This window comes from Arvicola amphibius, chromosome 3 (assembly GCF_903992535.2).
Source record: "Arvicola amphibius chromosome 3, mArvAmp1.2, whole genome shotgun sequence".
In the NCBI taxonomy this organism is placed as follows: Eukaryota; Metazoa; Chordata; class Mammalia; order Rodentia; family Cricetidae; genus Arvicola; species Arvicola amphibius.
In genome coordinates, this window is record NC_052049.1 from 168419557 (window position 1) to 168445260 (window position 25704).

Consider the following 25704-nt stretch of genomic DNA (forward strand, 5'->3'; position numbering starts at 1 on the left):
GGCCATCCATGGCTCAGGTGCAATAGTAGGTGAGCTTGGTGTGAGCCCTTTGAGAGTAAAGGAACTTTGGGGTTGGATTTCCAACAAGGAAACTGAATATGCCTGGCTCTCAGAGGAACCCAGACTTGGCTCTAACACATTCCAGTGGGAGTTTGAAAAGACAGACACCTTCTAGGTATCCATTCTCCTTCATGGGATCATCTCCGAGGTAGTGCTATTTGCATTGCTAACTAGCTCTTTAATGGCAGTTAATATTGCAAGGCCTGGGACTAACTCTGTCAGAGTTATAATGAACCTGCCCTGGGCATCTCTTCGTTTAGAGCCCTGGGTTACAGATGCAAAGAGGTATCCCTTGTTCGGCTGACAGACATTCCTGGTGCCTGTGCCCTGCTAGGCTGGCACCAGGGACGTGGAAGTAGAGCAGACTCATCCTCTGGGCCTTGAAAACATGGATAATGAAGCCCAGGGTCAGGGAGGAAGGCAAGAATGGGAAGTGCCAGGCAGCACCTTAAAACAGGACTATTGGGGAGCATGGGTCCATAAAGGCCACCATTTACAGTGCAGTGATCACCCCAGACTCTCTGAACTCACCACTGCCCAGGGGTCCTACACTGTGGAGGGCTGGCAGGACAAGGATGGACCCAGTCTAGGAAGGGGGTTCCTGGAGAACCTCACTGGAATGCCCTCACATGTAGGTGCCCTCAGCACCTACAGTCCATTTGTAATGTGATTTTTACCTTTTCCCTCTATTCACTGGGTAGCATGTGATTTTGATTAAACCAAGAGGCTTACATTAAAGGCGAGTGTTTAATTACCAAGCAGTATTTTGAATTTGGGCATAAATATGTTCTGATTTTGACATATAATATTACAATCAGCTTTCTAACAACAAACTGAAAATGGCTTGTGGGCTAGGTATGGGTGGTTAGCCAAGCCTAGATCAGGCTGTACTCAAATACAGCCACAGAGGTTTATGGACAGCCACACAAACTGAAGAGTAGACACTTAGGCTCTCTCTGTGGAACCCAACAAGCTGGCCATGTGCTGGGGACAGCACCTGTCATGGTGCCACTGTCACAGTGCCAGCTGCCTCCCTTCTTGGGAAGCACGGAGCGGTTCCTTCTTAAGACAGAGCAAACCTAACTCAAAGTTTTCTCCAGGCTCACCTAACGACACCACCCAGTTCCCTTCCCCAGCTTGATTAACTGATGGCTAGAGTAAGAGCTAATTTAGTAAGCCATCATGGTCTCGCATGTGTCTACACACCTGCTCTACAGTCTTACCAGGACTCCTCTGGTCAGCACAGTCAGTCCATAAGATGCCAACAGCCTCTCGCTGGGCTCAGCTCCTCTGTCCTTCAATCTCACCCTTATACCTGCACAATGTAACTCTGGGTACATCCACTGCCATCTCTCCAGGTAGAGTCAGGCAAGTGACAGAGACCCTGTAGACTGGCCCAACACATATGCATTGCTGGTCTTCACTCACAGCGTGGCCCTAGCCTTAGCCACATTCCTGTTGAGCTTACCTCTCCTCCCTCCAACAGTCAGTAGCAGTTCATGTAAATGCTCTCCACCTCCCAAAATTTCATACTCAAGACTAAACAACTTCATTGTCAGACACCTCAATCCCAGTCTCAGGCAGCAGGCAGGAAGTTAGAATAGATTCCATTCCATAGCTTCCTCCACCAACCTAGAGCACACGGACCTCTCCAGATACCTTTTGATCTCTGTCTTTGGATTTCAACAGAATAGGAATTGCTTCCTCAAAAGGTAAATGTGTCCCCATGTCCCCAGTATCTCTGGTCTTCCATGTCCCACATGGTCTTCATCCCCTCCCCTCTATTGCCACATTCCCCCTCACTTTACTTCCTCCTGACTTAGACTGTTTAATCACTGCTTCCTCTATGGTAACATAGAGAGACGTAAACGCTACAGTGGTGATGGATGCCACTGTGAAAACCTTCCTGACACCTAGAAGATCTGCGATGGAGCAGGAAAGGGTCCAACAGAGCTGGGATACAGAGAAGGTGTCCTTAAGCATGGGCCAAATGAACAGAGCCATGTGATGGGAGAGTGGAGGATTGCTCTTGATCTCATGCCTTTGCTCTGTACTAAGGTGGTTGTAACCCTATGGATGTGGCAGAGAAGGCGGTAAGTTCTGCTTATGCTGTGTTGAGACAGACAGTCTCTGAGAACCCAAGGCAAGGTGCGAAGTTGGATATGGGAACCATGGGTGAGTTACTAGCACTAGCAGCCTCTACTCAGGATGACAACAGAGAGAAAAGACCACAAGATGGAAGAATAGTCTTTAAGATAGCCCTCTCAACCGAGACCAAGGACCAGCCTGAGCATCCCACCGGTTGTGCTAAGCCAGACAAGCTCAGCAGGTGTTGGAGCATCAGTTGACTACTTATCTGGTTGTAGAATACCTATAAGAAAATTCGTGCCACGTTAGGAACAAGTGGGAGGGGCAGACCGTGAGCAGCTAGACAGCTGCCATCTCGAAAGGGCATCACTTGACTTTGAACGTCTCCCTCAAGGAACATCTTCCTCGGAAAAAGATGGAATGTTTAAGAAGACAGATGTTGTGTGCAAGAGGAAAGGGAAAGAAAAAACAAATCAAGGGAGGGACATTTACAAATCATGTATGGTCTTTATAAGCACATGCAAGCCAGCCAAGAGTCATGAGATCTGTGAGGGAACAAGCTTGGGCTATCCAGGCGTCTTAGATTGGTCATCTCATCAGCTTTGTGTGAAGTACAATTGGAGCTGACTGGTGTCCTCTGGTTGGCCACAGTATCTCTAGCAGTATTTCTGTCCAGCTGGATCCTTTTCTAGGTCCTATCTCATTCTTTTGGGGATTACTATCTTCATCCTGACCCAAGACATTGTACTTATGCCTGGTAATGCAACCTGCAAATGCAGGGGTTGGGGTCAGGGGTAGAAGTGAGAGCCCTGGGGAGCACCACTGACCACCACCTGAGGAGGTCTTAGCATAAGGTGAGTATCTGTGGTGCTGAAGATCTGCTATGAAACATGCATGTTATGAAACACAGGAACACAGAAAGCCAGGGGCAGGTGAGGAAGCCTAGGGCCACCCTGCTCTACTTGACTTCACTTCTTGCATGGGAAGAAGATCCTCCTCATCCCCCTGCACTCTCCCTTTATCATTAAGCCCCAGAGCCAGCCAATCACTGAGTAGGACATGCGGGCATCTTCTCTATCTCTTCTATCTCACTGTGGTCCATCATTGCTGACCCCCGCTCCTTCAGTCTTCTCAAAGGGCTCTGTGGGTGGAGCATTTAAATCTGATTCTTCTGATGCACCCAAGGCACCTAAAGGAGCCACCCCATGACTTCCTTCCAGCAGTTCTCCGCGCCCCATCAACAGTGTGGCCCTTTTACTCTGTTGCCCAGATCTCTCCATCTCCTGGAAGATTAAAAACCCAAGGACCTTCTGACTGTGCTGTGTTCTATTCTGCCCCACCTCATCCTGACACTCCCCATCCCCTGCTGTGGTCCACACACAGACTTGTGCCACCTCTGTGTGTCTTTTCATCACCCACCATTTGACTAGTTGTCCCTCCTACCTAGAACATCTTCCCCAGCACTTCCTGCCCCACCTGTTAAACTACACCCTGCCCCAATCCAGCTCACACAAACCTTTTCTTTGCGAAGAGGTTCTCACTCCCCCACCCCTGGGTTCCTCATTCCCAGCTCTGTGTCATGTACGTCCACTTATCTCTCCAGTGTCCCACAGAAGAGATGCACCCTAACTCATCCATGAACATAGTTGGCTTTCCCAGGAGACCATGAGCATCATAGAGCTAATCATCATAGCTCTAGGGTCTGGCCAGGTACATGTACACTGACCAAATCAATTAAGGTTGTGTCTCTAAAGCAAGCTCCAGGTGCAAGTCAGCCTCAGAACTTCTGACCACCAGCTCCAGTGTGTTACAATGGCATTAGTGTTAATGTCCCCATTCTATAGTCTGCATTGCCCAGAAGCTTGCTGTCTGAAAAGACTGGGTCACAAGATGCTCTGCACCACACACAGGGGAACAGATCTGAGACCCCCTAGGTGCTGCCTCTGGATAGGTAGTACGCCCAGCATTCCCTCTGTGCACTGCTCCCCACATGTATGGCTTTAGGAAAGCCCTTCACTTCCCAGCCACCCTATGGACTCAGGATCTCCCTGCATGACTGAAGGATGCTGGTCTGATACTCACCCCAGAAGCAGGATTGGCCGTCCATCCCAACTCTGCAGTGGCTGTCCTTGTGTCCATCAGCGTTTCTGCAAATCAGAAAAAGAGCAGTGCATGAAGCTATGTGTGATCGTATATATCCTTGGGTATCTTCACACTTAGGCTCTTTGGTGACAACCAAGACACAGTGAGGGGACAGAGTTTGCTGAAATCCACCGCAGACCTCATGTTCGCTCCAGGACGCCTCAGTTAACTGTGTGCCAGGACCCACCTTTGCACTCACATCTTTGTTCCCCACATCCAGCATCTACCCACATCACACCACTCTACCCAGGGGCTTTCTCAGGGCAGTGCTGAATCAGGAGCCAAACTCTACGCCTTTCTCTAGCCTTGCTGGGTCCTCTGTGTATCCTCCTCCATACCTGACTGCTTCTCCAGCCTCTCTTCTCAACCCGCAAATCCCCCTGCCTCCTCCCTGGTGTTGCCTTTGGATGGCAATTCCCAGACACCAATTGCTCCCCTAAATCTCTACCTTCCCTCAAGTCTCTTTGGCCCTGGGACAGACATATGCCCACCCTCTCTTCCCCAATAACCTGACAAGGGCTTAGGAAATTTGACAAAGGGCAGGTCCAAAGCAGGAATGAACTATGTTTTAACCCTAGGACAAGTGCAGGTGAACATTTCTTTATTCCCTGTTGACCTTCTTAACCTCTGGCTCATAACCCATTCTGTTCCTGCCCCTAGGCAATGGTTGATCCATTGTCATTATAAAGCAAAAGGCATTGTCTTTACATTCTCAGAAATTGAATTACATACTATGTACTGCTTTTATCTGGCTGCTTTCAGGATAACAGTGTTGCGGGAGCTCCTTCTGCTCCTTCAGCCAATAGCTGCTGAGATACCAGCCCATTGGGGCATGGTCTCTCTTTTTAAAAATGCGGCCACTTCCCTCCGCTTGCTCTCTGGCTTCCGGCTTCGCTTCTGACGACTAGGCTCCCTTCCTGATTGCGCAGAGGGCTGTTGTCTGGGACGGTGATCTGTAAGTTTTTCCCCTTTAAATAAATAACCATTCTATTAATCATAATTCCAAACTAGTGTGGGATTGTTTGTGATTTACGCCATCATAACAGTTTTAAGATAAAATCATACTTTGAAAATGCAATTATTTTTACTTTGTTGTTATTTTGTTGGTATTGGGGTTGGGGGAGCTGTTTTGAGCTAGGGTCTTGTGATGAGGTCCAAGTTGACCTTGAACTCCAAATTCTCCCCACTCCAATTCATGAATGCTGGGAGAACAATCGTGTATCACCACACTCGGCTGCATCGTTTCTTTATGCTAAGTAGAATCTCATTTTATGAATGCATCTCAATTTGTTCACATATTCATTCTTTTCCAGATTGGGACTATCGCGTAGGAGTCCTTCCAAATCATCACCAACATCGCATACTGAGCCTTCTTCATGGTTCAATAGTATTCTAGCATGCATATATATACATATATATACATACATATATATATATACATACATATACACCACATTCTCAACTCCAATGGCTATGTTGGTTGATCCCACATTTTGGCTCTTATAAATAATGCTGTAATAAACACAGGCATGAAGTTTCTCTTTAATACAATGATTCCATTCCTTTTTAGATATGTATTCAGACCTGGAATTACTGAACAATGTAGTAATCATAGTTTGGTGTATGTTTGTACTGAGCACACATTTGTATGAGTCTCCACATGTGCATGGGTACATATGTATGTATATGTGTGTGGAATCCAAAGTTTGACATCACAAATCTCCCTTGTTCTCTTGCTGGTCTGAGAAGTGGGGATCTAGTTTCATTCTTCTGCACATGTATATCCAGCTTTGACAGATCCATTTATTGAGGAGACTATCATTTCTCCAATATATGTTCTCAAAGCTCTTGTCAATGGTTAGCTGTCTTATACTATGTTCTTTTGATTACTATAGCTTTGTGGTATGTTTTGAAGTCACACATTATGATGCATCCCACTTCATTCTTTTGGCATAACACTGCTTTATGTATCCTGAATCATGTCTCTTTTCATAAGAATTTTGCAATTGTCTTTTCTAGCTCTGTAGAGAATGTCATTGGTATTTTGATGGAAACTACATTGAGTTTGTGAATAGTTTTGACTAGGATGGACATTTTGACAAAAGTATTGTAGCCTTCCAATCTCTGAGCAGGAGTTGTGCATATTCAACTACCCACATGAAATCCACATCTACCATACACACAACACGCATACAGACTACACCAACCACACATCACACCCCCCCCCCCCCACACACACACACAGGCGCACATGCTCAACAATGAAAAGAAGTCTCTGATAAATTCATTGGTCAGTGCTTCTCCAGAAAGCTGCCTACCCCAGAACCCAAGAAGGAAGTCAGTTCCAGACACAGGGCCCTGGACAGCCACCATCCCAGCATCTAGTGACTTCGCCAGCTAATGGGCACTAAAGAAGGGCACATGAGAGCCTGAGCAGGTCTAATGAAAGACCCACAAAGAAGGACCTTCATGAACCATAAACAACGGCCAGGAAGACACCAGGAGCCCGTGTGGAATTCATGCCACATAGATCTCTGTAGAACTAGGACCAACATGGCCACAGGAAGCCTCCCCTGCCCCATGACAGTGTGCACCATGCCTGCAGCATGGCTAGCATCTCTACCCTAGCAGATACAGAGTGTACATTTGGGAATTGCCTAGGAGAAGGAAAAGCTGCGTTTTCTTGCCCTCTTTGGGCTTGGGTTAGGGTTGATCTGTGCTCTCACATGAAAAATACCAGAGCTGGTATGGCGAGTATTTTTTCCCCTCCCATTGCCGACAGCTGGGGTCCTTGGGAAGAGCAAGTGTCCCGTCTCCCCTCATCTCCACTTCACAGCACTAACAACAATCATAATGACATAACACATTTACATAATACACTTCTCAGAAGGTACTCCAGGAGCCCCTGTAGAAGCTCATCGCGGCGATCATTAAAATATCTCTGCCAGGTGGGTCTGAAGCAGGAACGAAAGTACTCATGTGACTGAACAGGAAACCAAGGCGCAGAGAGGGGAGTAACTTTCCGAAAAGTCACACAGCTAGCTTCCCACCCTGGCATCGAAAGCCTCAAATCACAACACAAGTCCTACCAGGCAGATCTGGAAGCTTCCTGCAGCTCTGGGATGGAGAAAGGAAAGGAAGGGGAACACTTTCTGTTTGGGCCATGAAGCCACAAAAGTTCCCAGAATGCAAATCGGCACCAACCACAGACTCTCACTAAAGGGGATGATGGGGGCAAAGTAAATGGAGTCCAGAACTAAACTCAGAATGCAATTGCATTCCGAAGCCTTCCAGGGACTCCTTTGTTCTGTTAATTCCATAAATACAACCTCAGTCTCCATAACAGTCATAGGTGCCTGCATTAGAATGTAATTGAATCTGCTTCTGAGTAGTATTTTCCGTGCAATCGATTGGACAGAAACTGCAGCAAGAGGTATCCATCACCTTACATCCTGTCCAGCGTGGAGACAGAGGACAGCAGACACGTGAACCATCCACTCCCTGTGATTAAGGTTAGTTGCTCCTCTGGCATGGGGAGCTCCTGATTACAGCTTTCCACTCTGGTGGGGGACTGAATCAAAGTGATTTGGGGAGGTTTACATCTCCCTGGAGAGGAAGCGACCACTCATTTGCATTTATAAAGCATATTGAGAGCTCTGGCAGAAAGTTATGGTGGAGGCACAATTAAATATTTACCGTCACTTCTGCTCTCAAATGGTGGCACAGGGACCAGACCAGCTGGAAGGGCATGTGTTGCTGTCAGATCCAAAGATGCCTGTAGGGGACAGGGCTCTGGGACGCATGCCCATTGCCTCCTAGGCTCTGCCCCTCTGGGATCGCATATGGAAAAAACACTGGGTTTGGGAAGGCAGGTCCAGGACCCAGTTCTCACCACCTCCATCTCTTCCCTCTTCATCTGAAGAATGTGGTCTCATAGGTAAGACAATGAAGAGGGGGGGGGCAAAGCTGTGTTATCATTGCTATAGTCATTCCTAGCTTATGTTCCTGGTCTATGGGGAGAATCGAATGCACTGGATGCCCCCATAAGGTGTCTCTAGGCAGGTAAAGACACATTTCCAACCCACTCCCCTCTCCCTTTTCCTGGCAGGGTTGAAAGGGGAGTCAGTGATACACACTAGGACACAGCGATGGGTGAGGATGGATGTGTGCCCTGAATGAGCTCGTGGACAGGAAGTAAAGTTTCACCTCCTAGTCTGAAAAGCCTCCTGTTCTGACTGCACCCATTAGAGGGTGACTAGAGAACTCAGGGCAATGTGCAAGGGTTTTCTGCATAGGGGTATCAGTGAGTCTGTGTCTGTGAGCCCTGTGATCTCCTTTGCACAGAGGTATCGGTGAGTCTGCCTCTGTGGACCCTGCTGATCTCCTCTGCATAGAGGTATCAGTGGGTCTGTGTCTGTGAGCCCTGCTGATCTCCTCTGCATAGGGGTATCAGTGGGTTTGTCTCCGTGGACCCTGCTGATCTCTGCATAGGGGTATCAGTGGGTCTGCCTCCGTGGGCCCTGCTGATCTCCTCTGCATAGGGGTATCAGTGGGCCTCCAGGGGCCCTGCTGATATCCTTGACTAGTTGAAGGAGTGGCCTTCAGATCAACACTGGGAAGGGCAAAGGCAGGTTGAAGGTAATAGAGTGGGAGTCCAAATGGGGAGACAGAAGGGGTCTCTGGCAAGAGTCGGGCTGACTGGCAAAAGGAAGATGCGACAAGAAACCTGGCAGAAAGAACTCTTTACCCCAGGGGACATTTTTCTTTAGCAACTTCTGCATAGGAACCTCATGACCCATCCAGCAACGGGTGGGACCATGCCTGGGAGTCTAGGTGGTAAGTCCTGGTCGAGGCTTCCTCTATGGGGAAAGAGGCAGCTGCCGCCTGGCTTTGATGGCAGTTTCTCTTTCTGTCTCCATTGGCATCTGTGGATGTATTGATATTTGAGGGGGAATTAGATACCTGTCGTGATAAAAGAGAGATAAATAAGCTCTCTTTGTTCGGCTCAGCCATTCTTTTTAGGAGAGACATAGATTAGACATTCAGTTGATTTACAAAGTCCTTCCACGGCAGTAACAATATACACAGGCCCAGAAGAATGAGGAACAGTGGCTTCCAGTTGCGTCTGAGGCAATGCCTGATGTGTACTTGACAAGACAAGGCCACCAAACACAGAGCAATGCCACCATGCGATCCTTTGTCATTAGTCCCCAAGACTCCTGAACCTGGGAGCCACAGCATGCTGTGCTCCCTGAACCAGGATACGAGAAGCTAGGCTTCTTGCCCCATGGCAGACATGGCTTAAGCAGCCCCAACTCCTTCTTTTGCAAGGAATCATGAGAGGGGACTGTAAAGTGGTGGCAAAAAAGGTGTTTGAGTATCCTTGTACAAAAGCTTTTGAGGAATATGTGGGGGTGGGGCACAGTGCAGACTCCAGAAATAAAACGAGGGCAGACAGACAAGGCAGCTCTTAGGGAGCTTGCAGCCAATCAGGAAACAGAAACTAACCCAATATTCATCCAAATAAACCTGCAATTCTGTCCTCCATGAGTGACAGGAAGGTGGCATGCAGGGATACTAATGAACAAGGAGTTTTAAAAGGGTACTGCAGGATATTTGATCACAAGGTATGAAGATGTGTCTCTGTCCTTCCTTGCCTGCCTAAGGCACCTTCTGATTGGTTTAATAAAGAGCTGAACTGCCAATAGCTAGGTAGGAAAGGATAGGCTGCACTTCGGGGCAGAGATGGGAACTCTAGGAAGAATCTGAAAGGTGGAAATTCCCCGGCCAGACATGGAGGAAGTGGGATGCCGAGTAAAGAGTAGAGGTAACGAGGCACATAACAGAACATAGATTAATTAAAATGTGTTAATTTAAGTTTTAAGAGCCAGTTGGGAACAAGCCTAAGCTAATGCCATTCTTTCATAATTCATAAAATGTCTCCATGTCATTATTTGGGAACTGGTGGTCCAAAGAAAGTCTGACTACAGTAGGGTCATGGGTAAGCACATCTAAGCCCTGACAAGTAGCCGGCACTTGTTACCCCCTTTTCCCAGTTCTTGGCTCTTGAAAGCACCGGGACACTTTTACCACTGTTCACACACCACAAACTCATACATGCACATGCGTACATGCATACATGCACAGCCCTAAGACATAGCCCTTACTGGTAGACCTAAGGTGACTATCCTCAGCCCCAGCTGAAGCTCCAGGGTTTTCTAGAGACCATGAGTGAGCACAGCCAAGTTTTCCGCCTTTCTCAGAGACCTCCATGCTACCCAAAACCCAGCCTTACTGGGCAAGTCAGCCTCAGCCCTGCACATTGGGCAAGCCAGATTTGTTAGAGCCTATGGATGACATCTATAACATCTGCCTGGTCCTTCAGATGTGTCGTGGCCCTCTAGATCCTCAGCTCCTACAACAGGGTCTCAACACCATAGGTGACGAAGCCAAATTTCCTAGCAAGTCCAAGCCTCCTGCACTAGTACAGACTAGCCACCTAGGATTTGGTCCCTGTTCCACTGAATTGGCTTGAAATGAACCCAGGAAGAGGTTTAGCCAGCTCTGCGTTTGAGGATAGGGTTGGTTGACTGTTAACTCTTAAGTGCACCAGCCAGGCTCTTAATAGAGCCGTGTTCTAGCAGATCTGGAGCCTAGGTCCAAAACAGCTGTAGAAGGCTGCAGTGAGAATGGACTCCAAGTAGGTTTCCATACTCCACTTCTGCCCATGGGCCCACCCCACCTAAACCTTTCTGCATTCATTCTCTGCATCTTCTCTTCCTCCACACTAACTTCCCTGCCACCCTTCCCTAGCACCTGTTTTTAAAATCTCAGCAGTATATGTATGTGTGTAATATATATATGCATATGTTTGCATACAGGGCTGTACATGCACATGTGTATGCAGGTGCAGATAGAGGTCAGAGATACAGAGGTCACTGACTGACATTTTATTCCCTGGGACGGGGTCTCTTTTTGAGCCAGGAGCTCAAAGACTTGCCTAGGCTGTCTGGCCATCAAGCTTCAGAGATCTACTTGTCTCTGCCTCCCCAGTAGCAATTACAAATCCTTCTTGCTACAGAGTCTGGATTTTTATGTGGGTGCCAGAGATCTTAACTCAATTCTTTATGCTTGTAGAGCAAATACTTTACCAACTGAACTATTTCCCCAGCCACTGGTATTTGGTTTTGATTTCCTTCTTTTCCTTAGTTTTCTATTAAAACAATCACCAACTTCCATTGCTTCTTCCTTCAAGGCCCCTGTTTCCTCTGTGTATTTCTTTCCTATCCCCGGCACCCCAAGTCTCCAGGCTCCATCCCTACATCCTGGGACCCACGTCCCAAGTGGTATGTCACCAGAAGCCCCACCCAACCGCTCTCTGTGCTGCTGAATCCTCATCATCTGCTGCTGAATGTGTGGCACATTCAGCTTTGGGGGAGGCTGTATGACCACAGGAAAGGAAGCTTTATTCAACATCAGCCCTTCCAGCCATAGAATGACGTCACTCAGAAGAGTTTGTACAGAGGAAATAATTGCCTAAGAAAGGTGGGAAAGGGCCTATTTCATGACAGTCATCACAGCATTGCCTACAGTTGAGGGTCTGACAGTAGCCCCTCCTTACGCACTTATAAGTAGAGTTGTGGAAGGGTGTGCATGAGAACATGAGCCCCCAAACATACATCAGGAAAACAGTTGGGTGTGCCCAAAGATACTGTTCAAGTGATGCTTCAACCGGGAAACATTTATGCAGGGACAGAGTAGCAAGAGGCATGCTCTGCAGGGATAGGCACATCCCTTTAACATTAAGATTTCCTGTGTCATTAGATTGTCTTATAATACCAAAACTCAGAGACACAGATTTAACATTATCTTCTAGAAATTCCTCTTTCAGCACATCTTCCCTCCCTACTTTATGATTTTTCCAGACTCTCTACTGACTGGGAGATTGTTACTAATGTCTGCCCTGCCAAGCCCTTGTAATCCAGAGATGGAGATGGAGACTGTGCTTTAGTGTCCTGGTCATCCAGACCTGGATAATCACACAGATACTGTATTAATTGCAACACTGTTTGGCCAATGGCTCAGGCATATTCCTAGCTAGCTCTTATATCTGAAATCAACCCATTTCTATTCATCTGTGTATCACCACAAGACTGTGGCTTATAGGTAAGGTTCTGGAATCCTTCTCCTTTGGCAGCTATATGGCATCTGCCTGACTCTGCCTTCTTTCTCCTTGTATTCAGTTTAGTTTTCCTGCCTACCTATATTCTGCCCTGCCATAAGTCAAAGCATCTTGTTTATTAACCAATGGTAATAAAACATATTTGCAGCACAGAGATACCTCCTCCAAACAGATCCCTCAAAGCAAACCTCTGTTCCACTCCCTGTTCCTCCTTCCTGGAATGGCCTCTTCATCTGTCCATCACTGAAATAGTAGGTCTTAAAGCCTGCCCTAGTTCTACCCATGGAGCCTCAGAGCCTTGCTCTGAGTAACTCTCACTTCCTCAGCATCTGCTGTGAGCTATTGTGTTGCGCACCAAGAGGGGACAGAGCTGTGGCTTTGGCTTCGAGTTTCCCTGCATGCCTGCTTCCTCCACCAAAGCAGTCAATAACCCTAAAGACACAGGTTCAATTCCCAGTAGTGAATAAACCACAGTCCAGCTATGCTTTGGAATAATCCTTCTGCACAGTGTGAATATGCATTATTATCATGAGTTAATAAAGAATTTACTGGCCTGTAGCTGGGAAGGAAGAGATTGGATGAAAGAGTCAAACTGAGAATGTTGGGAGGGAGAAGGGTGGAGTCTGGAGTCGCCAGCAGATGCAGGGAGAAGAGAAATGGGCTTGCTGTACTGAGAAAAGGTACTAAGCCACATGGCAAAGCATAGATTTAAAAAAAAATGGGTTAATTAAAATGTAAGAGTTAATAACGAGCCTCGGCTAATGGCCAAACATTTGTAATTAATATTAAGCATCTGTGTGGTTACTTGGGAGTGGCTTATGGGACAAAAACTTCTACTTACACAGCTAGGTGTCAAAAGTCTTGTCTCTTAACAGCAAGCCTCTCCTTCTGCACCTCCCTCAGCCAATAGGACTGGGTCCTGAAAGAAACTCTGTATCAAGTACACTCATGTGACTAACACCTATTTACTAGCTTTGCCAAGTATAATTCTTAGGCAAATGAAGGCTATTATTATTCATGTCTCCATTGATTGATGGGTGGTAATGGCCAGCAAGGAACAGAAACAAGCTTGAGTAAACTGAATAAGCCAATCCAACCCATCTGTTGAATGACTGACTGATTGAATGAGTCTGAACAGGCATTCAAATTGGAAATACAAACTGTGAAATTTGCTCTTTTAAAGGACATACAGATCTGTGCAGTCCTCCCCACCACGCCTTTCTCCTTCTGCCTCTTTTATGTTTCAAGGTATAATTACTTATGGTAAATAAAAGAAGTCACGGCCTTCATGGGTCACAGCACAGTGCCTCAAGGGGTTGGGATAGGCTCCAGGTCCAGCACTGGTTCACATATGGGGCCTACCTTAGGAAGGAGCGGGAAGCTAGGTAGCGTTCCAATGCCCCTCCCACCAGGGGCCCTTCTGAGTCAGGCTCCTAGAGAAACAGATACATTGGGTACAACATTGGGGTGCCAGAATGCCTTGGAAGGGCTCTGTTCTCTGAACAACCCAGCCCTGGACTTGGTGTGTGACTTATAAGGATCCGCTCCCTTTCTGGCTCAGAGTCTCTATGACTCCTAGTTCTGATATATAAGAAACATAGCAAGCAATTAAAGGGGGTCTCTATCCCAGGGTGACTTCTGCGTCCTCATCCCCATGTATGACTGGACCGCACGGTGGTGTGGGAGTGTGTAGGCTTGTGTCCTGCGGGAGCTTCACTAAAAACAACAGAAAGGTATTGTCTCCTATTATGGAGGCCAGAATTCTTGCAGCAGGCTGTCAGGAGGGCCGTACTCCCTCTAAAACCTGTAGGGCAGAGGCATTCCTTGCCCTTTCTGGTAATTGCTTGGTTATTAGTGTTTTGTAGCTACTCAGCTCCAGTCTACCTTCAGCCTGGGCTTCTCTCCTTTTATTTACTATGGACGTATTCTAAGAATACACCAGTCATGTTGTAGAGGAAGCTACCCAACTCTGATATGTCTGCAATAAACCTGTTCCTAGCTGAGGTCACACTGCCAGGTACGGGGTAAGGGAGCTAAGACTTGGACATCTTTTTTTCCAGGAAACAACAAATCAACTCATAACAAGAGGGGTAAGACACTTGGAAACACCGTTTTTTAGATGTCTCCCATACAATAGTTGGGCTTCACGCGGATGTAAATGAGACCAGGTATCTCCTTCAAAGTCCCCCATACCAGCACGTGAAGGATAGTTGTTCTCCATTTGGGCCTCCACACCCTCTCACCTTGTTCTGTCCTGGGAAGAACTCTGCAGGCTGCATCAACAGGGCACTCCTTCACAAGCAGAGCGGGAGGCATGTGGAGATTGACAGGCCACATGAACATGCCCAGTTCCTCTTCCTTAAATGTAGAGGGTGGTGAACCCTTTCCAACAGCTGTGATCTGGTGATATTGCTACAAGCCTACGGGTGGTGAAAGCCCAGGACTGTGGTAACTTCCAAGATCCACACCATCTTTGCTGTCTTCAACTCTGAGCAACCCCTTCTAAAAGTCTATTGTGGGACTTTACACGCGAAAGAGATGTGCAAATACCTCTTTACCCCAGGTAGATCACAAACAGTGATAAACCCACGCAATGATTCTACTCAAGTCTAGTTGGTTGAACTAGCGAGTTTGTTGAGGTTACTTTCTGCCATATTACTGAAAGGCAGACCCCAATGTGGGTGACCACTCAGGAAATTTGCATCCGTTGGAGCTCCCTACACAGGTTGCAAGCAGCTCGCGTGGGTGGAGGCTCCTCTCCCTCTCTCCCTACCAGTTGTTTCTGTTTCTATGACCCTGGGGAGTGGCCTTGTCCATGTTATAACTTTGTCACATTTCTGATGCTCATAAGCTGCATGGCCACTGCTCTACCACCACCCCCAACGAGGAGGAAATACATATACAGCATCATCATTAATCTCCCCTCAGTCACCTCTTTAGACTGTACCATTTACTTCTTCCAAGCCCCCGATGCCACTGGGGTTTAAATAGGTAGCCCTGTTAGGCAGCACCCATATCTTGGGTCCCCTCTCTATCTAGTCCTGCAGCTCTCTACACAAGAGGACAGCCACCATGACAGCATGCTGACCATACTGAACTTGAAGCAGACAGACCTGAGTGTGAGCTTTAGTTCTAACACTGTCTACTTGTATGACATCAAGCATGAGGTCCAGACCCTTAAAATTGCTGTTCAGTCACCCACTCAATGAGGATAACAATGTCTGCTTCACGGGGTAATTGAGGGAAGTCAGTGAAATATTCAGCAAGTACTTCCTGCAGCTTCTGGAAGGTTCTATAAGGTCTACAAAAGGCAGTTGTGTTAAGAGTGTGTGGCTTGTAATGAGAATCAGAGATTCTTCATGACCCAAGTTCTTCAGCTTCACCTGGAGAGACCTGGCCAGATTCTAGATATCTAACTCCCATGCTCGCTGTGAAGGGTGGGCACTGGCTATCTCCAGCCCTGCTCATCGTGAAGGGTGGGAACTGGCTCTACCCACCCCTGCTCATCGTGAAGGGTGGGAACTGGCTCTACCCACCCCTGCTCATCGTGAAGGGTGGGAACTGGCTATCTCCTGGTCCTCCCTCCTGTGGTCTGCCACCACAACATAACTTCCCGCCTCCATGAGATTTGCTGAAGGAGGAGAGACAGTCCAGTGAATCTAAGAATTGATAGCTTCTCAGCTACAACAAATGCCAGAGAAAAGTCAAGAAAAAGAAAATGAAAGGTAGCTGTTGGGAGCATAAATATCCTAAAGGGCCATGGTCCTAGGGTCCTTTTTTCTATCTCTGCTCCCTTTCCAATTCGTTCTCTGTATTCTCTTCTCTAAGATGACAAGCCACTTTCTCAAGTTCAGGTGCATCTTTCTAATATCTGAAGCTGTTACAACCAGAGAACCCCATAATAGGTCTTTAGGCTTTAAGAGCACCAAATAGCTGCATCCAGAAGCCAAACTGGCCATAATATGTCAATAGGCACAGGCACGGCAAGCCTCAGAAGCCTGGGTATCCATCCACACACAGTCCCAGACTTCAGGTGCATTGAGCCAGATCTACAGCCAGAGCCCCCTTACTCGTTACCTTGGGTCAAACCAGTCTGTCCAATCCAGTCACCAAGGGTAGAAAGAGGAAACAAGCCCAGGGATTTGAGGCCAGGAAACATCTTTCAGATGAATGTCCCACAAGCTGATTGTGCAGACCTGGCCCAAAGCCCACTGCTGTTTACCTACTGACAGTTTTGTGAGGAGTGTCAAAGAGCCATTAAAATGTAGGAGATGGTATTTTCCAGTCTTCCGGGCCCGTGAGTTTTAAGGGAGATGAAATCTGTTTACCCTAGCCACCCTGACAGAACCATGAGTTTGGGCTGAAGGACCATGCATAATCAGCTTCCTGTTCCTGCCCCCTCCTGTGTGCAGGAAGGGAAGGGCTCCCACTCCGCACAGGATGCAGTCACCCAGTGAGCATCCATCACCTCAGAGAAGAGCAGAGAGGAGAGTCCACGTGCCCATGCAAAATGAGTCTCGGAGGCCCTAATGAAGGCCAGCGATGGATGGTGGACTGGGCTTGTTAATCAGCAGCAACACACTGCTGCTGTCTGCCTCTCCCTGCCAGGCCCTCCAGAGTCCTCAATCCTGAGTGATGGTGGCTCAGTGGTTCTCAGATGATACTGGCTCAGGGATTCATGCAGAGCCACCTAGTAGCAACAGTAATGGCAGAGGGAGCCTCAGACTGGACTGTTGTGGATGTGGTAGCTGATGACATTTAGCCAGAAGAAACACAGGGGGGACACAACTCGCACTCAGCTGTGGAGATCCCAGGGGCCATCAGAATAGAGAAAATCGCTTAGAGTGGCTCCTACCAGGTGGCTAACACTGGCCCTCGATACTCCCTTAGTGTTTACCATGACCAGCACTGCCAGACTGCCACTTTTACCCCATGCTACAGCTCTCAGTGATGACAGTACTTGTGACCGGCTTTACTGTTCCCCTCCACTTCATCCCCCCATCTTCAGACTCCCAGGTTGGCCCAACGCATCCCTCTGAGGCCCAGACATTGCCCCTCTCTGCCCTGGAGATGTAACCCACACCATTCCAGCTCTGACTTAGCTGTGCCCTGTGTTGGGTTCTGTGTGATCTCTGCCTTGGGCAGAAGGACTTAGAGACAATGATGTCAGGGTCTGTAAGTCCCCCACTGGCCCTCTATACCCTCACAGCTCTGTACCATCCAATAATAGCTAGTATCTGGCAATAGATCCCTGATGCAGGAACCTCACCCAATGGGCTCAAAAGTCCCAGGGTTTCAGAAGACCATCATTCTTCAAGGAGGCCTCTATGTGTCTGGAGCCACTAAGGCATCCCATTCCAACTCTCTATAGTCTTGCTGTGCAGGGCAGGTGCCCATCATGCTGCTGTTTCTCCCAGCTTTCAGCATGGGGTTGGCTATGAATGGCTTTTAATGACCTAACTAAGTTCTAAGCCTTTTCTTAAACAGTCAAACCACATGACCACTGTCATCGATACACGAGGTGGCGATGGGATTAATAGGATATTATCAGCAGATCCATGAGAGAAGCCAATTGAGTGTGGTCCAGTTTTGGCTATGAGATTACATTTCTGGCTTGCTGTGCGATCCTAGGGGCTCATGAGCATAGTTCTCAGGGGTCCCTGGAACTGCCCTTTCTGAGTTTATAGTGCTCCCATCTGCAGCGGGGAGGGGACCTTTGGCCAACCCTCCTTGCCATGGAAAGCATGGCTAGTCCTTCCTGTCAATCACACTCCCAAAGCCTCTCTATTATCACTAAGATCTCTCGAGAAAAAAAAAAAGGCCCGAGAAGACTTGTATTTGTTTCCTGATTGATGTCATTGACTTGCTCCTGGCATCCAGCATTTCCTGAGCTCCCAAATGGTCACAGTACCATAAATGTCCTCCCCATGAGTCTCACAAATCTCTCACCTTTGCACAAAAATGTCCCCAGATGAATTTAAAGGTCTAGGCCAAACACCCTCACTGGTCTTATGGTGTCCTAAGGATTTCCACAGCTGGGCACAGGCTGGGCACGGGCAGGCCAGAGAGTCCTCTCACCCTCTCACTCTAGTCTAAGTGGGAACTGGGAACACCAGGTGCATCCCCTGGTGGGGGATGGGAGGGTGCAGTGAAGTCACAGCCCAGAGCCTGCTGGGCAGTAGCTGCAAATCTTCTGTGGCGACTTTCAACTAGGGGCTGAACAAATCCTATATCACAACCAGGATGCCCTGGGCATTAACATGGCATTCATGGTCCCAGAAGCTGGAGGGGGGTTGCTGTTGCTTTTGGTGATGGATCTCAGGGCCACAGTGACTAGGAAGGGATCCCTGTGGCATGAGTGCTCTTTATCCCCCTATGTGTCTCCCTAGCGAACCTCACTATGGGTACCACTCTGTCTCTCTAGGTGAAACATGCACTCTCAGAACTGGTCCACAAGACCTGGAAGTCTCCACAAATCTGCTCTCTCCATTCTGTTGGTCCTCATTATCTTACCCTGCCTCGCTTCTCTCCCCCTCTCTCTCCCCCTCCCTCATGGTTTCCCACTCCTTTCTCTCTTTATTCTGCAGTTGCTGCTTAACAGGGTGCTTCTGGGATGAATGGCGTTTTCAGGCCTGGCCAGGAATACATCCGGCCTTTCCCAGCCCCACCCCTATCCTCACCGTACTGGGGGCGGTCTGTGGAAGGCTGGGCCAGACAATGGGCCAGTGGGTTCACTTCAGAGCTCACAAAAGCCCCATTGCCCTCTGAGCAGCTCAGAGTGACAGGCATAGGGAACAAATCCCCTTCCTGTCAGGCTGCCTGCGTGGGATCCTACAGAGCCATGGGGCCTCTGGGCGGCTAGGCTAGGGCCCTGGGCACCAAGCCCAAGAAAGCCAACAGAAAGAGGCAACCCCTCTGTCAGCCAGAGTTTGGGGGAGGGGGTAGAGTGGTGCAACAGAGGCTTGGAAAAACCCATCCTGTGTACTCACTGGAGATAAGCCATCATGGCCCAAACCATGGCTCCACATACAGAAGACCCCACACTAAGGGGCTGAGAGAACAGGTTTGCTGACAGCAGGGTGAGACATGTGGTTAGCTGCAGCACAGGCTTTCTAGTGCAGGGCACTGAACCCTGACAAGTGTCTGTTGGTGGGGAACTGGGTCAGGCAAAGAGATCAAAGAAGGGGATCCCCAAACTAGCCACAGCATCTCAACCACTAGCACCCCACTACATACTTGGAAAGCTTCTGGATACTAGTCCTGTACCAAGAGACCTGGGTTTCAGGGTAGTAACACATCAGAAGCTTAGAGAAGACAGGCCACATTCTAACAGTCTGGCGGGTACCATGCAGACGAGGAAAAGGCTTGTTCAATTAGACCTGACTCTCCTGGTCCAGTCAACAGATGATGTCTACCGTAGACACGTCCTGGGATTCTCATGAATTTTAAAATTAAGTAAGACAAACAAGCCCTCCCCTTTTTTGTAAGATGTCTGGTCTCTTCTTTTTCCTAATTTCTATCAGAAGTACCAGCGGGCATTCCTGGGAGGGAAGGGCTCTCCTTCCCCACATTCCCAGAGAGTTGCTCTGCTGTGTGCGCTGTCATGCGATCATGACAGAGCAGAAAACAGCGACACGACTGTGTGTCCCCCCTCATCTCACACCAGCGACTGTGCGTCCCCCCTCATCACACACCAGCGACTGTGTGTCCCCCATCCCACATCAGCGACTTGTGTCCCCCCTCATCCCACACCAGCGACTTGTGTCCCCCCCCATCCCACATCAGCGACTGTGCGTCCCCCCTCATCTCACGCATCTCACACCAGTGACTGTGTGTTCCCCCCATCCCACACCAGCGACTTGTGTCCCCCTATCCCACACCAGCGACTGTGTGTCCCCCCATCCCACACCAGCGACTTGTGTCCCCCCTCATCCCACACCAGCGACTGTGTGTCCCCCCCCATCCCACATCAGCGACTGTGTGTCCCCCCTCATCCCACACCAGCGACTGTGTGTCCCCCCATCCCACATCAGCGACTTGTGTCCCCCCTCATCCCACACCAGCGACTGTGTGTCCCCCATCCCACACCAGCGACTGTGTGTCCCCCCTCATCACACACCAGCGACTGTGCGTCCCCCCTCATCCCACACCAGCGACTGTGTGTCCCCCCATCCCACATCAGCGACTTGTGTCCCCCCTCATCCCACACCAGCGACTATGTGTCCCCCATCCCACACCAGCGACTATGTGTCCCCCCTCATCACACACCAGCGACTGTGCGTCCCCCCTCATCCCACACCAGCGACTGTGTGTCCCCCCATCCCACATCAGCGACTTGTGTCCCCCCTCATCCCACACCAGCGACTGTGTGTCCCCCCATCCCACATCAGCGACTTGTGTCCCCCCTCATCCCACACCAGCGACTGTGTGTCCCCCATCCCACACCAGCGACTGTGTGTCCCCCCTCATCACACACCAGCGACTGTGCGTCCCCCCTCATCCCACACCAGCGACTGTGTGTCCCCCCATCCCACACCAGCGACTGTGTGTCCCCCCTCATCACACACCAGCGACTGTGCGTCCCCCCTCATCCCACACCAGCGACTGTGTGTCCCCCCATCCCACATCAGCGACTTGTGTCCCCCCTCATCCCACACCAGCGACTGTGTGTCCCCCCTCATCCCACACCAGCGACTGTGTGTCCCCCCCCATCCCACACCAGCGACTGTGTGTCCCCCCATCCCACATCAGCGACTTGTGTCCCCCCCCATCCCACACCAGCGACTGTGTGTCCCCCATCCCACACCAGCGACTGTGTGTTCCCCCCATCCCACATCAGCGACTGTGCGTCCCCCCATCCCACATCAGCGACTTGTGTCCCCCCTCATCCCACACCAGCGACTGTGTGTCCCCCCATCCCACATCAGCGACTGTGTGTCCCCCCATCCCACATCAGCGACTTGTGTCCCCCCTCATCCCACACCAGTGACTGTGTGTTCCCCCCATCCCACACCAGCGACTGTGTGTCCCCCCATCCCACACCAGCGACTGTGCGTCCCCCTTCATCCCACGCCATGGCAGGTGCTTGTGAGTTAAGTTCACACCTCGGCAAAATGACACACACCTTCACTCTACAACACACAAAGCTCGGTGTTACATCTCGGAATTGCCAGCGACAACTGAGCTACGTTTCCTTTCTGCTTCACCAAGCACCTTCTGCCTGCCTGGCCTGCCTTTAGAAACAAAAATGATAAAAAGCTGTATGTACCAGCAGAGGAAAACACACACACACACACACACACACCTGCCTCTTTCAGAAGCACCCCTGCTTAGCCAGCCTTGGTACAACGGAGACACAGCTCTCCGGCTGGATGCAATAAACATAAGCTCTCATGTCGGTTGTGTGATCCTGCATTGCCCACGCAACCTTCCTGAATCCCAGACTTCTCATCTGGAACATGTATACAACATACATACTCTTCAAGGTGCTGCGAAGAGGGCATGAGACACTTAGGGAAAGTATGTCTATCTCATTCCATCTCTGTACTGTTTGCCAATGCTGTCTATTATATTTACGTGGTCCAATAGAAATTAAGACGTGCTCTTTTGAGGAAGCCGCTGTCTCGCTCTTAGAGCTCCCAATGTCTGTGCAAACATCAGCACATCTTCAGGTGACTGTTAGGAGGGTTAACTAGTGGCCTTACTGCTGCAGACCCCACAATATGAATACGGACGGGACAGGATGTTCTTTATGGAACGGGGACTTGTCTAGGCTGCTAGGGTGATAGTGCCATGCTGTTTTGAAGTGGCTTAGTCCTGGAGGAGCCCAGCAGGCTAGGAACACCCAGCCCCCCCCCCCCCCCCCCCACACAGAGTGGGTGTGTGGTAAAGTGAGGCCACATGCTTATAGTGTCTACACTGGAGGCTGATAAACTTTGTGTCTCGGGCTTCGCGAATCATCGCATCTCCCCTGGAACTAAGTGAACTCTGTCACCGCTGTCACAGCCGGTACACAGGACAGCCCGTGGCACTGGCTTGGATAAATGTGCTGAAAGAATATGATTGATAACATTTTTTTTCTTGTAATCTTTGATGAACTAATTCATTATTTTGTTGCACAATAACCCAATACCCTCACAGCTATCATCATACCTATAAACTTCCACAGAAGTCTCTGTGACCTCCAGAAAGTCCCCAACCAGGACCCTAGGGATACTCAATGAATAAAAACAGAATTAAATAAATTTCATATTCACAAGTTCTCTGAGCAAAGTGTGCACAGAGAAGATGACTGGTCTAATTTGGGCCTATAATGTTGCCCTCTTGGGCTAACTGATTTCAGCTAGGTTCAAAAGGAGTTTGAGTCCTTCCTAACGGGGATAAAGGACAACAAGAGAAACATGCCAAATACAAGCCTCATTTGCCACTAATGAACTTGCAGAGGAATGTGTGTAATTAGTATGGGTATCAGCTGGGGGTCTGCAGACTTGACACATCAATGGAAATGCATCGCCGTGGGAGAGCTCAGAAGGACTGGGAGCCCTGGGCTCTGCTGTGATCGGAACCACCAATCAGAGGCATGGTGGAGGAGAGCTGGGAAGAGAAAATGCAATATAGCAAAACCAGGTAGCAGAGGAGTGGATAGTCCAAACCCGTCAAGGACTGCCTGGGAGTCACAGGGCAGCGGCATGGCTCGGACTGGCTGGTGCAGTCCTGAGGGTCACTGAGGAGAAATGACCACAGCAAAACTGGTCACCGTAAACAGGAGCTAAGCCCCAAGCTAAGCCCGCTGGTGGGAATTAGTGGATATAGAAAGATTGGAAGACAGCTAGAGGTGAAAACAGCAAAGAAGACTGAGTCACCAGCACACACTGAGGTCATGGCCAAGATCGAAGGCAGTTAGGAGGTGGGTGCTCAGAACTTCCAAGTGAGACTACAACCACATCGCCAATGACGGGGAGCAACAGCCAATGAAATGGGTTGAATTGTGTCTGCAGAAGGACAGTTCCAAGGCCTTGCGGGGAGGAGGGATGCCCCTTTAATCCCAGCACTCCAGAGGCAGAGACAGGCTGTTCCCTGTGAGTGTGAGGCTAGCCTGGACTACAGAGTGAGTTCCAGGACAGCCAAGGCTACACAAAAACCCTGTCTTAAGCACCCCTATCAAAGAATCCTTCCAAGTCTTCATTTCCCATACTTATGAGTGTGGCTTTATTCAAAAATAGGTTTTTGAGATATAATCAATGATTGAGAGATCATCTTAAGATTCAAGGTGGACCCACCCAGCATTCAGTACCCAGAGAGAAACCTTTGTTGCAGAGGGGAAAACATGGGTGGACAAGGGCAGGGGTGGTGGTTAAATAGCCATTGTCAACCTGGCTGTACTGAGAGTTACCATGGGACTGCAACTCTGAGTGTGCCCATGAGGGCAGCGGCATCAGCGGCATGGGAGACCAGACTGAAGAGTGCAAACTGATCACCTGCATGATCCTCCTGACTGTAGATGAACTGCCACTGTGGTTCCTCTCCCCTGATGGGCGATGTTCTCAAGCAGTGCTCAAAACAAACTCCTCCTCCTCCTTCTTTTAAAACCACATCACATCTTTTAGATCTCATCTATTTTGTTTCTTACGTAGGGATGTTCTGCCTGCACATGTCTGTGCACCATCTGTGTGTAATGCTCATGGAGACCATACGAGGGCATCAGATTCCCTTGGATGTGACTTACAGACAGTGGTGAGCAGTCCCGTGGATGCTGAGAATTGAACCCAGCTTCTGGAAAAATAGCCCATGCTCTTACCCACTGAGCCATCTCGCCAGCCCCCAATTCTTCCTTTCTAAAATGGTTTTTCTCAGATGTTTTGTTACAACACCAGCAACAACAACAAAACAACAAATACAGCAGGAATTGGAGCTGTGCATCTGCAAACCAAGGAATGACAACTGCCAGCTCCCAAGGAAGGCTCGGGGGGAAGGCATGGGAGAGATTATCCTCGGAGCCTCCAAAAAGAGCCCGCTCGGGAAATGCCTCCATTTTGTAATGTTGGCCTCCAGAATTGAAACAACAATTTTTTTTTTTAGGCTCCCAAGTCTGTGATAATTTTTTAATGGCATTTCTTGAGAGGTCTTACAGTGGGAACAACACACTCTTGCTATGGTCACAGGTCAATCACTGTATTTGCCACCCTTAAGCAAACCATGACTATCCACTTCTTGTTCAGGGCCTAGAAAGTCACAGTTGGATGAGGCAACTGAGTTGGTTTCTGGGTGTGACAATGCACTCAGAGACAGACAGGCAGACATCTAAGCCACGGTTCTGAAGGCTATGGTGTTTTCTGGCTTGGATAGTCAGGTCCTGATTGTAGGAGCACTAAAGCAGTAGGCTGAGGAAGTTCAGTGAGAAATAAGTCAGCTTTTCAGGGTCAAGGTTTGGGGGGAATTGTAACCCTAAGGTTTATATGCCCTGAGAAAAGTCCTTCACCACCTTAGTCTTCACAGGACTCTTTGGAGCTAACTCATACAGGCCACTAGGATCGCGCTGAGAAGAGCAGAACCAGAAAGTCTTGGATGGACACAGAAGGCTTCTTGCAAGAAAGTTAAGGCATACCCTAAATTATACGAAGGACTTGGCGGGGAGGGGAAAATGGAAGTCTTGAAGACATACCTCCCAAACAGCCATCTGTAGAAATGGAAAAAAGAACGTGTTTAAAGGAATATTATTTGCATGATCTCATTAGTTAAGAGCTAATTAACACAGGTAAACCAGTGCTTTAATGCACGACTCTTCAGAGACAGGTGGGATAGGGGAGCTAAAATGTAGGGTTTCTGGGAATGAGAACAATCTTCAGGAGCTTCCACCAGGCAAAGGTGGAAGGAAAACACTGGCTGCCAAGGACAGGGTCAGGCCGCAGACAGTACTGAGTGTGCTCACAGCAGGGCCAGGCTGCCGTGGGCTGGTAGAACTCAGGTGCAGCCTTGGACCATTCTGACTTGTTCTCATGTTGCTTAGAAGACAGCTAAGAAGGAAGTGTGTGATGTGTTCTCCAGCTACAGCTACTCAGTCACCCACGAAGCCGCTCAGGCACCTGCTGCCTTTGATCCTCCCATTTCATTGGCCTGCTGAACCTCCATGCCTATACGCACACCTTTATCCAGCAGGCATTCCCTATGGACGCGCCTGACTGATGGATGAATCTTGTCATCAAGTAATACGGCCGGGGGCCGAGTGTGGAAGT

At 49.0% G+C, this 25704-nt stretch overlaps 1 protein-coding gene across 1 annotated transcript in view; it reads right to left on the reverse strand.

The window, feature by feature from the left end:
* The window catches only part of Ephb1 (EPH receptor B1), a 298584-nt gene extending 294150 nt beyond the window's left edge, over positions 1-4434 (reverse strand). The window contains exons 1-2 of the mRNA XM_042054742.1: positions 4365-4434; positions 4231-4295 (exon numbers count right to left, since the gene is read on the reverse strand). Of these exons, the coding sequence (XP_041910676.1) occupies positions 4231-4295; positions 4365-4434 (135 nt within the window). The remainder of the gene's footprint in view (positions 1-4230; positions 4296-4364) is intronic.
* Positions 4435-25704: the final 21270 nt, after the last annotated feature.